The following is a 13867-nucleotide window of genomic DNA, read 5'->3' on the forward strand; positions in this document are numbered from 1 at the left end:
TTTAGTGGAGAATAGTATTTAGAAACCAAGATCTGTGTGCTGGGTATACTTACAAAATAAACTTATTTATTTATTTATTTTTAAGATTTTTATTTATTTGAGAGAGGGAGAGCATGAGAGCATGAATGGAGGGAGAGGGAGAGGGAAAAGCAGACTCCGCAGCTGAGCACGGAGCCCCGTGTGGGGCGGGGTCCCAGAACCCCAAGATCATGACCTGAAGTCAGATGCCTAACCGACTGAGCCACACAGGACCCCAGAAAATAAACTTTTTAAAACACGGCCTGTCACTTTGATAGTGTGTATTACAATTAAGACTTTCACATGCTTTTTTTTTTTTTTTTTTTTTTAGATTTTATTTATTTATTTGACAGAGATCACAAGTAGGCAGAGAGGCAGGCAGAGGGGTTTGGGGAAGCAGGCTTCCTGCTGAACAGAGAGTCCGATGCGGGGCTCGGTCCCGGGACCCTGGGATCATCACCTGAGCCGAAGGCAGATGCTTTAACCCACTGAGCCACCCAGGCACCCTCACATGCATTTTTAAATGGTTCATCATTTGGTTTTTCCTTCAGTCTTGTGTGGGGGGCAGGTCATATACTAAAATGTCCATTTTAAAGATGACAAAAATTAAGTGTAGAGAGGATTTAACTTTCCCAGAATTGTAAGACTAGTAAGAGCAGGTGCCAGGAGCAAAACTTTTAATTTAATTAATTTATTTATTTATTTTTGCCACAGTGCATTGTCTCCCAAAAAGTGTGTTTCAGTAGCTAATAAAGCTGTGTGGCTGGCTTCTCTTCAGAGCCGGCTCCACGAAAGAGAGAAAGCTTCCTCTGTGAGACTAAGTGATAAATGATGAGCCTCGGGAGTATTTGCATCCTTCTCAGTTAGCGTCGCCATTGGGAGTCTTTCCGTAATAGAGTTTGCTAGGAGGCTTTCAGTGGTCCTTTTGTAATGAAAAGAATATTTGACTTATGACTCGGGGAGAACTCTGTTTGAAAACAGAACATGGCCATACCCAATCCCTCTGTCCAGGACAGTCTATAATTAGGTCACTCCAAGGAAGCAGGACACCCAGGCAGTGTATCTTAAACTACTGTGCTTATGCTGTGATTTGGTATTTTATTATGGGAAGGTCTCTTTTCTTAACCTTTACTTGATTTATTCTCAAATAATGCAAGCTTTTTAAAATGACTGCTCCAAGGAAACTTTTTAGACATTTTTTCCTTAATCTTTCCCCACCATGAAATTTTAATACCTCAGATGTGTAGTACATCTCTTTATATACTGTATATATATATTTGTGCTTTCTGCATAGAAAGAGTAAGATTTTTGTATCCTTCAAGAACCATATTTTTACCCTCTTCAAGGTGACACCACCCCCACTGAGGCATCGAGTGAGTAGATGGAGAATTGAAGGGTACATCTGATTTGTATTACAATAATACATTTTGAATTATAATAGTATATTTTAAAATATCTCTCTTGAATAGCTAAATACAGTCTATACATTATTTTGGCCCGAATAGCACCGTGATCTTTTGGTTACCTGAAGGCTGTATCCTGCGTCCTCCAACTGCAGGAATAGCAGTGTTCCACCCGCAGAGTTCAGAGTCCGTGGTTCCCATCCAACAGCTAATCAGAACTATTGGCGATACTGGTGAATTTTCCAGTATTGTTTTTTTCTGGAATTCCTTGATGTGTGAAGGTTCTACGTAAATACTACTAGGAAATAAATTTAAGGGATCCACGTGTTTTCCTGCTCAAAGTACCCCCTGGCTGGACCTCAACCCCAAATAAAGAACTCTTGAGTCCGAGGGAGTAGAAAGAGATGGCAGTTCGCTTTCTTCAGCGTTGACCCCTATCTTGTGTACTTTGTGGGGTTTTCCTAAGTATTTCTCTGTATGTCTTTTTATTGTTTCCTGCCTCTGTCTTCCCTTTTTGATCTTTTGCTCTCTGTGCTTTCCTCAACTCTGCTGTCATCCTTCCTCCCCTCTGCCCACTTCCTCCCTCTCCTACATGCCCTCTCCTCTCTTTTCATCCAGGACTATGAGAGTAAGTTGCAGGCCTTGCAGAAGCAGGTTGAGACCCGTTCCCTCGCTGCAGAGACAACAGAAGAGGAGGAAGAAGAGGAAGAAGGTGAACTCCAGAGATGAAAATTTCCCTCTGTAGCTTTTGGATCTGTGCCGTCAGACTAGCCCTTCATCTGTGATCAAAGCTGGATTTGATCATAGATGACCCTACCACTTACTGATGTTTTACCGAGCCAGGTTAGAGGGGATTCAGAAGATCCTCAATGCTGAGAACACAGACCGCGCTCTCTGAGGTGGGAGAAGGGCCGACCGTGTCCGTCGGACACAAGGTTCTTAGCGCGGTCCTTAGAGGAGTCTCTTAGGCAGTTTACGTATATTGTCTCAAATTACTGTACATGTGAAGCTCATGTGTATGTTATGGATAAATATAGGGCCTTATCTTTGGTAAGATATTCTTTTATTTACTGACATATGGTTTACGCCCAGGATTACCCAGAGAGGACTTTGAACTCTATTAATGTATATTAAAGCCACCTCTGGCAGATTTCTAATCCTATTGCTTAGTCATGCCTACCTGCTGTAAATTTTTCAGAATTTCTTAGCTGAATTGGGGCGTTAATGGTTTGTTATTTCCTTGTGGTGCAGTATGAATTCTCCCCCCGGCTTGTTTCTCCACCCAACCTTCCAGTAATCTCAAGGCTGCAGATTAACTTTGGAGAAACTCTAATTTATGTACTAAATTCTTTACCTTTTAATATTGAAGTAAAATATGACCTTTTTATTTCTTGTACTAGCAAGAAAAATACATAGCATATGAAGTTGTATAGTATACCGTAGGGTTCTTCTTCATTATAAGTCACGTATTATATGACATTTTTTAAAAGGAAGAGAAGTCTGTATCTTTCATGTACTGTTTTAAATAGAATTTTTTTTTAGGTTTTCTAAAATGTATATACTGCCTTCATAATATCAACAGAATTTCGTAAGCTTTACTGAAAAGCAGAAAACAAAAGCAGCTGAATGGAGAACTATGGGCCCATAACTTGATAAGAGAGATGAGGTAGAGGAGACATGTAATTTCTCTGTAGTGACGAGATCACCATTTGTTACGCTTCGTTTGCTCTTTTCAGCTGCTTGGACACAGCATGAATTTGAGCTGGCCCAGTGGGCCTTCCGGAAGTGGAAGTCTCACCAGTTTACTTCATTAAGGGACTTACTCTGGGGCAATGCTGTTTACCTGAAGGAGGCCAACGCCATCAGCGTGGAACTGAAGAAGAAGGTATGAAGGGCGGAGCCCGTGGGTCATCTGGAAGCGCACATGTCCCTCAGGGGATTGTGGCTCTCATCTTGAACTAGCCTTTCCCCTGGGTGAACTCAGCTGCTGCTCTTGGCTGTGAAACAGGGTTATATATGCCTTTATTCACCGTATGTGCCTGGAACATAGTAGGTACTCATTAAATATTTATTACACGACTTTTTTTTTTTTTTTTTTTTTTAAGATTTTCAGAGAGAGAGAGAGAGAGCCCAAGCGGGGGGGTGGGCAGCAGAGGGAGAGGGAGAAGCAGGTTACCTGTGAGCAGGTAGCCCAATACGGGACTCAATCCCAGGACCCTGGAATCATGACCAAAGCCAAAAGGCAGACACTTAACTGACTGAGCCACCCAGGCATCCCAGTTACATGACATTTTTAAAACAACTTGTTTTCCATCTTATTTACAAATGAGATTGTATTCCAACAAGAACTAGCAAAACTTTTTTTTTTTAAAGATTTTATTTATTTGAGAGACAGTGAGTGAGAGAGAGCACACAAGCAGAGACAGAGGCAGAAGGAGAGGGAAAAAAGCAGGCTCCCCTGCTGAGCCTGATGTGGGGCTCGATCCCAGGACTCTGGGATCATGACCTGAGCCGAAGGCAGATGCTCAACCAACTGAGCCACCCCAGTTCCCCAAGAGCTAGAGGAACGTATTAATAGGAGAATGCTATCCTTGGGTTTTTAAAAATCTCAATTTTCTTTGAGTTTTCAATCATGACATTTGCACCTATAAGTCCTAAGTGCCCTTCCTGGTCTAGGCCAGTTTACACAGGGGACAGGTCCTCTGCACTCAAACAGCCAGGCTCCAGTTCAGTTTTTGTATTGACCCCAACGGCCCTGTGCCTCCATTCCCTCATTCCCTCAAGAGGAACTTTGCAGCGGCCCCTGCCACCTAGGGTTTTGTGAGGCCTGAAAGAAGGAGTAGATGTAAAGAGTTGAAATAGCTCTTAGACTTGAAAAGGCAATAAATGTTACTGCTTTTCCTTATTACCAGAAGGTCACACCACATCTTAGATTTGCTTCTTCTCCGTGTCCCGCTGTTGAACAGAGGCTACTAGGATGAGAGCGGGGTCAGTGGGCAGTGTCACGTGGCAGGAAAGAGCACAGAGGGCTCAGCCTTGGGAGATTCATTCTCTTCCCCAGGGTTGTATTCTAGTGCTGTACAACAGGGGAGGCTATCTTCCTCATTCAGTCTTGCCAGCCCATTTTATTTTGTAAGTATTTACCCCTCCAAGCAGACGAAGTACAGGCAGGGGACTCTCTTTCCTTCTTGCTGGTGTATCTGGCATTTACGTGATACTCGTAGGTGAAAATACAGGGTGGTAGCAAGACATAAATGACCCGGTGCACGCAAAGCACTTTCCATGTAGTAAGCACTTCTAAGAGTAGCACGTCTGCTTCTTGAGTTCAGGATGGAACAGCAGCTGTGACATTGCTGCAGGCTCCCCCTCCCCCCAGCCCCACCCCCCCACGACTCCGTGAGAAGCTAGAGATATCCTCGTGGGTCCAGCTTTTGTTCTCTTAAGTGAGTTCCATCAGCCAAAATATAGTGACTGAGATGTTAGTTTGTGTAAAAACACTGTGCTGGGCTAGGAGAGCAAAGTCTGTAAATAGCTTAATTTGAAATTAGGATGGTTCTCTACAGCTGATACACACGTGGCCATTTTCCCCCAGTTAATCACAGGCTGTTCACTGAGCACATACTACACGTTTGACCTCTTTCCCGTGGGGTATGATTGTGTTGCCTCGTTTCCGAGGCCGACTTGCTGAGAACATTAAGGCCATTGGGACGGCTTCTGCTCTCCACATAGGTGCAGTTCCAGTTTGTCCTGCTGACGGACACGCTGTACTCCCCTTTGCCTCCGGAATTACTTCCAACTGAGATGGAGAAAACTCACGAAGACAGGCCTTTCCCTCGTACTGTTGTGGCCGTAGAGGTCCAGGATCTGAAGAATGGAGCGACGCATTATTGGTCTTTGGAGAAACTCAAGTATGAAAAATTCCTCGTAAAATCAGTTGTGTTTTATTCAGGAAATAATAAATTGCTCGGGTGGGCTCGCTCAGACTCTCCGCTGTGTGATGGCGCTGTTGCTTCCTTTTCCGTGGAGCTGAATGCTGTTGTCAGCGGGGCTGTCACCGTCCGTCCGCCTTCTGCTAAATCAATGAATCCCGCCCTGTTGTCGCTTGTAGATCGGATTTAGATCTGCCCCCGTAGACCCTCGTACATTTTAAATGTATTCAATATCCAATATCTCCAAAGTTCTGCCTTGGGTCTAGTAATTATTTATCTTTTCTGTTCTGGATCTGGTGATCAGTAATAAACAGGAAAGTTATAATATGGTTTCCTTTGCCTTTAGCATGGTGAGATATTTTCCACTGATCATTATATTTGAGATGTCATAAATCAGTGAACTGCGTTGCTCTTAATGTTCAGTGGCGGTTAGGTGGCCATCTTTTACTTTGGTGGCTTGTCTCTAGACTCAGACACTGTGAATTCTAAGCGTTTTGAGTTTCTCTACTTTGGGTCTTCATTCTTTTCTAATATCATTAAATGATGGGAACAGCTTTTTTGTTTTTAATCTTACATGGAAGATACTTCCAGAGTGAAATTTTGTTGCAATCTCATGATATGAAGCAGAGCACTTTGTGTTTACACAGGCAAAGGCTGGATTTGATGCGCGAGATGTATGACAGGGCGGGTGAGGTGGCCTCCGGCAGCCAGGATGAAAGCGAAGCCACCGTGACCGGCAGTGATCCCTTTTATGATCGGTTCCATTGGTTCAAACTGGTAGGAAGGTACGTGATGATTTCATCAGTGTCTTCTTTTTAAATAGTGAGTGATTTGTTTAAAACCTCAGCAGCTATTACAAAAAGTTAAAAGAAAAAGTGTGCACAAATGCTCCACGGATAATCTTATCCATCCAGACCCAGCCACCGGGTCATGCGGTAAACTTGCATACGCTTTCTTCAGTGTGCGGCTTCAGTCTCGTCTTTGATCCGGACTAATTGACAGCCTTCCCTGCCTCTTACAGTTGAAGAGCAGAGATTTGCAAGAAAAAGAAAACCTGTATCTGTATCCTGCACAGTTTAAAATCAGTATGACTTACAACTTACCAGCTGGCAACTAACTTCTTGATTCAACGTGTCCTCTGTTTTTTTTTTTTTAAGGCAATTTATCTCATGTTAGTCTTTGCCACGGGTGAGCCAACTGCATATCTTGGTCATCTGCCTGAGCCTCTTTTGTGTACACATAAATTTCAATATGTAATGAAAACAAGTAGTGCCCTTGTGAGTCCAGGTTCTTAGAGGTTTAAAATTTAAAAAGCAGAAATGTAATGTAATATGTTTTGAGCTTAATGATTTCAGAAATTGAATTTTCAACTGCGAAAATTTTTTACAGGAACTAGGCCAAAAGAAGGAGCTGAAGTCCTAGTATTTTGTAGAAATGAAGTTAAATCTGTTCCATTCCACTCTGTTAGTAGAGTGTTTCTGAAGAGTTGAATTGGCCAAACATGTCTTATCCAAGCAAGGTCCGTACTTGCTTTGCCGTACACCCCTCCATCCATTTTGTTTTCGGCTCCGAGATGACGTGGGAGTTGGAATAAAGATCTGTACTTTTTTTATTTGACCAAATGTTGAGTGGCTCCGTTGAGGCTTGGCTGCTGATCTTTTGTGTGAACTGGAAAATACAAGCATTTTTGCAGCACACATTTTACCTGGGATCTTCTACTCATGTATTTCCTTTGCTTTTCTTATTCTAAGGACCAGTCCTTGTTCCCTTTCACCTGAACCAGATGATTTATGCTCATTTTATCCTTTTGCTTTTCCACTTGCTTTTGTTGTGTTGATTCCCCAGTGGGTTCTGTCCTGTGGACACCTATAGCTTCCTGTTTAACCAACTGTTCCTCTCTCCTTCCTTGGCTGTGTCCCCTGGCGTCTTCCCTGGTGTCTAGCTCCCCCATTTTCCACGGCTGTGTGAATGAGCGCCTTGCTGACCGCACGCCCTCCCCCACTTTTTCCACGGCCGATTCCGACATCACTGAGCTGGCTGACGAACAGCAAGACGAAATGGAGGATTTTGATGATGAGGCATTCGTGGATGACGCCGGCTCTGACGCAGGGACGGAGGAGGGATCAGATCTCTTCAGTGACGGGCATGACCCGTTTTACGACCGGTCCCCATGGTTCATTTTAGTGGGAAGGTTGGTGAGGTTACTGTGAGAAGGGCAAAAAGGGACCAGCTCTTGGTTTAAAGAGGCTCCTTGTGCAATTCGGATTGACATTCCTTAGCAGATCCCATTTGTGCCATGCCGATCTGGCGAGGGAGAGCCCTCAGGCCGTGTCTGTGGGGTAGTCAGTATTTGCTCGGTACAGCCTACGGCAGTGTGTGAAGGCTCTCCGTGGAGGACCCCTTGTCTGAAACTCCCCACTCACTTCCCTCTGAAGGGGAGAACCCCAGAGGAGAAAGTAATTGGAGCTGAGTCTAGTGATGATACAGGGTCAAAGAATGTTCCTGTGTTGTGATGCTTCCTTTTCGTAGGAATGTGAGTGAAGAAGCAGAGGGGGTGACATGAGAAGGAAAGCAGAGCAAGGCCAAGGTCGAAACAAAGGATGTATAACACCGGCAGGAATCAAGAGAATAAAAGTGGAATCAGGAGTAGTGTTGGGTCACTTAAAAATAAAATCTAAATAAATAAATAAGTAGGTAGGGGGCGCCTGGCTGGCTCATTCAGTATAGTGTGCAACTCTTGATCTCAGGGTTGTGAGTTTGAGCCCCACGCTGGATGTAGAGATTACTTAATCTTAAAAAGTAAATCAATAGGAATGTGTTGGGTTTATTTTTTACTTACTTTGAGTCATAAAAAGAATCAGGAGCATGAAGTTTCCTTTTGTCTGAAATGGATGCCTTTCTTTAGCCAGTTTCAGTGAACCTATCTGTAGATCTTTGGCTTCTGCCAAAATCTTACCTATAGGTTTTATAATGATGAAGCTCATGAAATTATCTGTTGACACCACCAACAATGGATATTTGTTCAGCACTGCATGAAACTGCTCTGTGTTAAGTTCGGTTTTCCAAACTGAGGCCTTGTCTCAGATTCCCTCTGTCCGTGACGCAGAGCTCTCCTCATATGCCCCTCGTACTGAGGTCTTTGTCTACACCCAGTCTTTGTGCTGAAGTAATTTTATTACAAACTCAGCAGTGCAGCACTCGCTGGATTCACAAAACCTGTGCAGGTTTTAAGGTATGAAATTGAATCTTAACAGTTCATTAGGGCCACATGTTGCTAAATGCTTTAAAAATAGGGAGTTATGCCGGTTCTCTAAAAATTAAAGCGCGGCACGTGTCCTGAGCCAGTAGGGAGGTGATTCTCACACTGAGCTCATGGTGTGATGTCGGTTGCCTGGCAAGGACTAAATATAACTACTGGGGTGTACGGTCACTGAACTGGACGGGGCAGGACGAGCTTGCTGGTAGACAAGAAAGCCTCAGCTGTGACCAGGGCTTGTAATGTAATATTAGACAGCCTTGGGAGTTTCTGTTAGCGGAGCGACATCTATTCGGTTTTTCCATGCGTAAGCATTAAGGGATTGTGCAGCCGTGAATATTGTTTTCTGCTGGTGTATTGCCAGAAATAGATGCCTAGAATTTCAGAGAAGCTGATTTATATTAAAACGGAGAGCAGTGGTTCTGTGTACCAATAATGGGACCATAGCGCTTTTTCTTATTTTATGGCTTTGTGTGTTCTAAAAGGGTTGGGAGTTAGAACTGAATTTCTGTCCCTAAACTGCTTGTCCTGGTGCCAGCTGCGCAGCTGCTCATTGTGCAGCGTCACACAGGGAGGAACGTGGAGCTTCGTCTCACATGGCACATCGCGAAGAACCCTGACCCTAGGAGATGTTTGAGGCCGCACGTCGGCTTCACTGAAACCGAGGCCTGTCGGGTTCTCAAGTACAAATGAGGAGTTAGGTAGGAAAACGGAGAGCCTTAAAGATCTTTATCTTTTCGATTCTGTCATCCGCACTAGCCAAGTGACTATCTTGGTGAAGAGTTCTCCAAAGCCTTTGTATTTGGAGTCGCTTGTTGGAGAACTTGGGTCAGAATCCCACTTAATATGGACATTCACTGGCTTAAAATGTATGCATTATTTTCTCTACTGTTTTAATCATATCAGATTTAAGTATAGGTATAAAGCAATCAGCTCTGCTTTGATTTTCAAGTAATTTCCATATGTTTGGCTTCCCAGGTTCTACAGCTAACTTTAACTTGTGAGGAGGAGGTTAGGGGAGGGGGTGAAATCGTGGCCATCAGTCAAGTGGGGGATAGCTCTTTACTTTTCACCCTTGACTTCATTTCTCATCTACAATCAAAACTGATAACTATGCAACTTCACCCAGATATGTAGTGGTCACTGTACGTATGAGAAGTAACTTCTTTCCTGTTTTTGTGATTCACAAGATTGGACTTCCCATATTGGCGCATAATTGCAAATACAATTCCCTTGTAAAATTTTCCACTTTCTTGTGAAATTCCATTTGTAGGTTTTGTTTCTTGGCCTTGGCTGCCTCTGGTGAATTTTGTATGAAAATGAAAAGAGCTTGTCCCTTTAGCTATTCTCTTATGGCATGCCGGGATGTTATGAACCATCCGTCATAATTTGGGATGAAATGTAAAATAGTTAAGCTAGTCTTCTGGGTTGAAAGGGGGCAAAAGATGGTTATTCTGACACCTAAGTCTGAACTGACATTGTATTCTGTAACTAGAACCATAATTACACTGATTTGTCTTTCTGTTGACCAAATTTGTTTCCCTTTTTGATGTAACTTCACAGAACTTATGCTAATATACCCTTTACATCTTCCCCTCTCTCATTTCTGTTCTCCTTCAGTCTGCTAGGTCAAAGTATAAGGACTCTCAAGAATGCAGAGTATTTATAAAAATTCCAGCTTAAAAAACTTCAGAGGAGAACTTCTACGGCATTGACCTTGGGCAAAGGACAGTCTTCCGATAATAATACAGGGAGAGCTGGCCAGCGACCATGCTGTTGTATAGCCCCTGTGCCACTGCCGGAGAATCACGGAAGTCTCTTTTTTCTAAAACGGGAACTACACAAGAATACTTTCTGTCCTTTCACCTTTGGAATAACCATTGCCATAGGTGGAAAGGAGATTCTTGCCTAAGTGTGTGGTCAGACAGTACATTGTTGTAATGCATGTATGAACACGATATGCAGTGCCTTCAAATGGGAATCTTTTTGAAAATTAGAAACAGGCATTCCTGGCATAAGTATAAAAACAGCTATACAAATTAAGTATAGTTAGGAACCTAAACATGTTCTCTATAGTTAATATCCATTTTGAGTATATCTTCGAAAAATCAACCTAGTATATAAAGTTGGATCGCTTTGCTTCTCTGCCTCTGGTGTAACCCATTTTTCTTGAAAATGGTCCACTCTGATTAAGGACAGAGGACAAGTCATGTACATAGATGCTCAATCATGTTGACTAGATGTTGAGTGTACTTAATAAATATGCCAAGTAATAAATATGCTTTATACCTCTGTAGACAGCGGTAAGCAAAATCAAACATGCGTCCTGCTCTCTCAGGTTTGCAGACTGGTGGTTGAGACAGACAAACAGTCATATAGATGTGAATCATAGCAATGATGGAGTCATGTGTGTTACTGAGATCACTTAGCGCTGGGGGAGCCTGTCATGAAAGTATGTTCAGAGTAAGACCTGACCTGCAGTTGTGAAGTGAAAGGCGTGAGGTGGGCAGTAGAGTTCAGGGAGGGCTCCACGCCGGGGACAGGTACGTGCGGTGACTCTGCCCCGCTGAGGCACCGAGAGCGAGCAAGTGGGCTGGAGTCAGGAAGAGCTGAAGGTGGCCTGCGTGGTGCTGACTGGGAAAGGGAAGCCGTCCATTTGGTACCGCGGGCCAAATTCTTCGTCTTTAACCTCTGTCACAGTAGCCAATACTTGAGAGTCTTGTTTGGAATCCTTTTTAGAAGACTTTCATTTTTAAATTTTTGTACAACATAGCTTTAACCCTCTGTTTCTTAGTATTTCTTTCCCCACCTTTGGAGCAGACTGAAAGGGAAGTAGACTTCATTTGATCTGATTCAGTGTTTTACTTACAGTTGTTTTTGTTACAGTTTCATTCACATTTCATTTATGCTCTTTAAGTTTTATTAACATGTCTTTTTCTGTGGTGTACTTTGTCTATTTTCAGTATTTTTTTCATTACTTTGAGTTGAAATCCCACAAATCCACTCCATCTCCCATTTCTCTTTGTTCTAAGGCAGACTCAGAGCAGGAGAAGCAGCAGACAGGCGTATGTGTCACGTTCGGTCATGTTTGATTTCTTGGTGCAAATGTTTACCCCCTGTCTTGCTTTGTGTTCAAAGATCATATACCCGGTGGGAAGACAAGAGTAACGGTAGGAACTAGATTCCGTATCACAGCCACTCATTGAAATGAACTTGTGATCACATTTCTATTGTTAAAAAAAAAAAAAAAATCAGTAGATACAAAATAATGAAGTAAAAAGAGTACAGATGCGAAGGGACTCTGCTGGTTTGTCTGAAATAGATTTTAGGTCTATAACCTTCCTTCCGTGTTTCCATTTCTGAGTTACGTTTTGGACTCCAGGAACTAAAGCAGTCCTTTAGGGATGAGCTGTCTTTTTCTCCCTGGATATCCGTCTCTGTGTCCAGCCAGAGTCTCCTATAAGCTTTCTCCTCAGAAACTTCTGGCTGCAAACCCTCTTTGCTCATATGTGTCAGTCACCTGCCTGAAAAGAACAGTCATTTCCTAGAGCATTTCCATAATGCTGTGACTTGAAATCTATTTTAGAGTTATTAACTGTATTACAGGCCCATTTCCTTCCTTTTTTGCCTCCCAATTTCTGGTTTATCTCTTGGGAGAAATAAAACAAAACACCTTTATGTTAAAAGGTTAAGCTCTTCAGTAGGTTCCCTTTTCTCCACCTTAGCAGTATCCATAGGACAGTCCTCTTGAAAGTCTACTTCCAATTGTTACTCTTCTACCTACGCTAGTCATTTTTTTTTTAACTTGTCATTTTTATAGGGAGTAATTTGGTGTAAGTTGGTTTTTGTCAACTGCTTTACCAAGCATTTGCATTTCTTTCTGTATTCTCTCTGCCAAAAGAGCAATGGGAGGCAGTCTGGTAGTACAGAACAGAAAGGTGACCTTAAGACAGGGCCTAGAAGCCCTGAGAATGATTCTCGGGCATCTGAAATGAAAGCCAGCTTCTCTGCCTGCGGGGGGCTCAGATGTTTGTCTCCCCGTTTCTGTCTCTAGGGCATTTGTTTACCTGAGCAACCTGCTGTATCCTGTGCCCCTGATTCACAGGGTAGCCATCGTCAGCGAGAAAGGTGAAGTGCGGGGGTTTCTGCGTGTGGCCGTGCAGGCCATTGCAGGTAGGTGACCTTGCCCTCGCGTGAGAGCTGTGGGTTCTTCGCCCAGAGACAAGGCAGACCAGTTCTGTGTGGGCCACACTTCAGTTGCATGATGGTGTGTCTGTCTTGGAGAAAGCTTTCATTGCTTCCTTTTAGTTATCATTCCCCCGTTATCATAAATAGATTCTGTTAGTCTGGGCCACAGCTATTGTGGAGTAGTGGGATGAAGGGATTCCTTTAACATAAGGAACAACTTTTAGGGGCACCTGGGTGGCTTAGTGGGTTAAGCCTCTGCCTTCGGCTCAGGTCATGATCCCAGGGTCCTAGGATCAAGCCCCGCATCGGGCTCTCTGCTCAGCCCCTCTGCCTACTTGTGATCTATGTCAAATAAATAAATAAAATCTTTTAAAAAAAGAAGAACTTTTATAAAAGTCATTTCTAAAACTGCTTCAGAAGTAACAAAGGATATTCAGGACCTTTTTCTTGCATAATTTTCTCTCACGGTACTTGTACCAGACATTTCAGTCCTTGGACTACTGCTTTGTTGTTTATGGATCAAGATTCTGCTATTTTACACTTCTCCATGATCCAGCCTACATTCTGAGGAAAGAATGTGGCCATTTCGTATAGTTTCCAGATGCCCTGCGGTGTGGAGTGGCCTTGCAGCTTTTCCCCGTGGAAATCTTTGGCACGGTCACCAGAGTCGACTCTGCCAGTTTGTGCAAGCTCAGTCCCATACCTTCAGCTGTTCGTTGGGTGGTATTGCATGTCCTCTTGCCAAGGGAAGAGTCCGTGTTTCTAGGTGTGACATTTGAACAATACCAAGAATAAAACCGATTCCTTATTAAATAGTCTCATTTGGGCTGAGAAGGTTGGTAAATACACCTCTGCATAGAGTTGGAATCAGCCCCTGTGACTTCACTGCTTCCGGCTCTTCCTTTCCTTTTTTTTTTTTTTAAAGATTTTATTTATTTATTTATTTGATAGACAGAGATCACAAGTAGGCAGAGAGGCAGGCAGAGAGAGAGAGGAGGAAGCAGCCTCCCTGCCAAGCAGAGAGCCCGATGCGGGGCTCGATCCTAGGACCCTGGGATCATGACCCGAGCCGA

At 43.3% G+C, this 13867-nt stretch overlaps 1 protein-coding gene across 4 annotated transcripts in view; it reads left to right on the forward strand.

The window, feature by feature from the left end:
- Positions 1-13867, forward strand: part of KIF1B (kinesin family member 1B) — a 145957-nt gene that overhangs the window by 97332 nt on the left and 34758 nt on the right. For 3 of the 4 annotated variants that reach the window (XM_044237126.1, XM_044237128.1, XM_044237129.1), the window contains 6 exons: positions 2040-2133; positions 3158-3306; positions 5151-5329; positions 5998-6135; positions 7293-7541; positions 12661-12779. In XM_044237126.1, coding sequence (XP_044093061.1) covers positions 2040-2133; positions 3158-3306; positions 5151-5329; positions 5998-6135; positions 7293-7541; positions 12661-12779 — 928 coding nt within the window. The remainder of the gene's footprint in view (positions 1-2039; positions 2134-3157; positions 3307-5150; positions 5330-5997; positions 6136-7292; positions 7542-12660; positions 12780-13867) is intronic. The other variant, XM_044237130.1, reaches the window with a different exon arrangement.

This window comes from Neovison vison, chromosome 2 (assembly GCF_020171115.1).
Source record: "Neovison vison isolate M4711 chromosome 2, ASM_NN_V1, whole genome shotgun sequence".
Taxonomy (NCBI): domain Eukaryota; kingdom Metazoa; phylum Chordata; class Mammalia; order Carnivora; family Mustelidae; genus Neogale; species Neogale vison.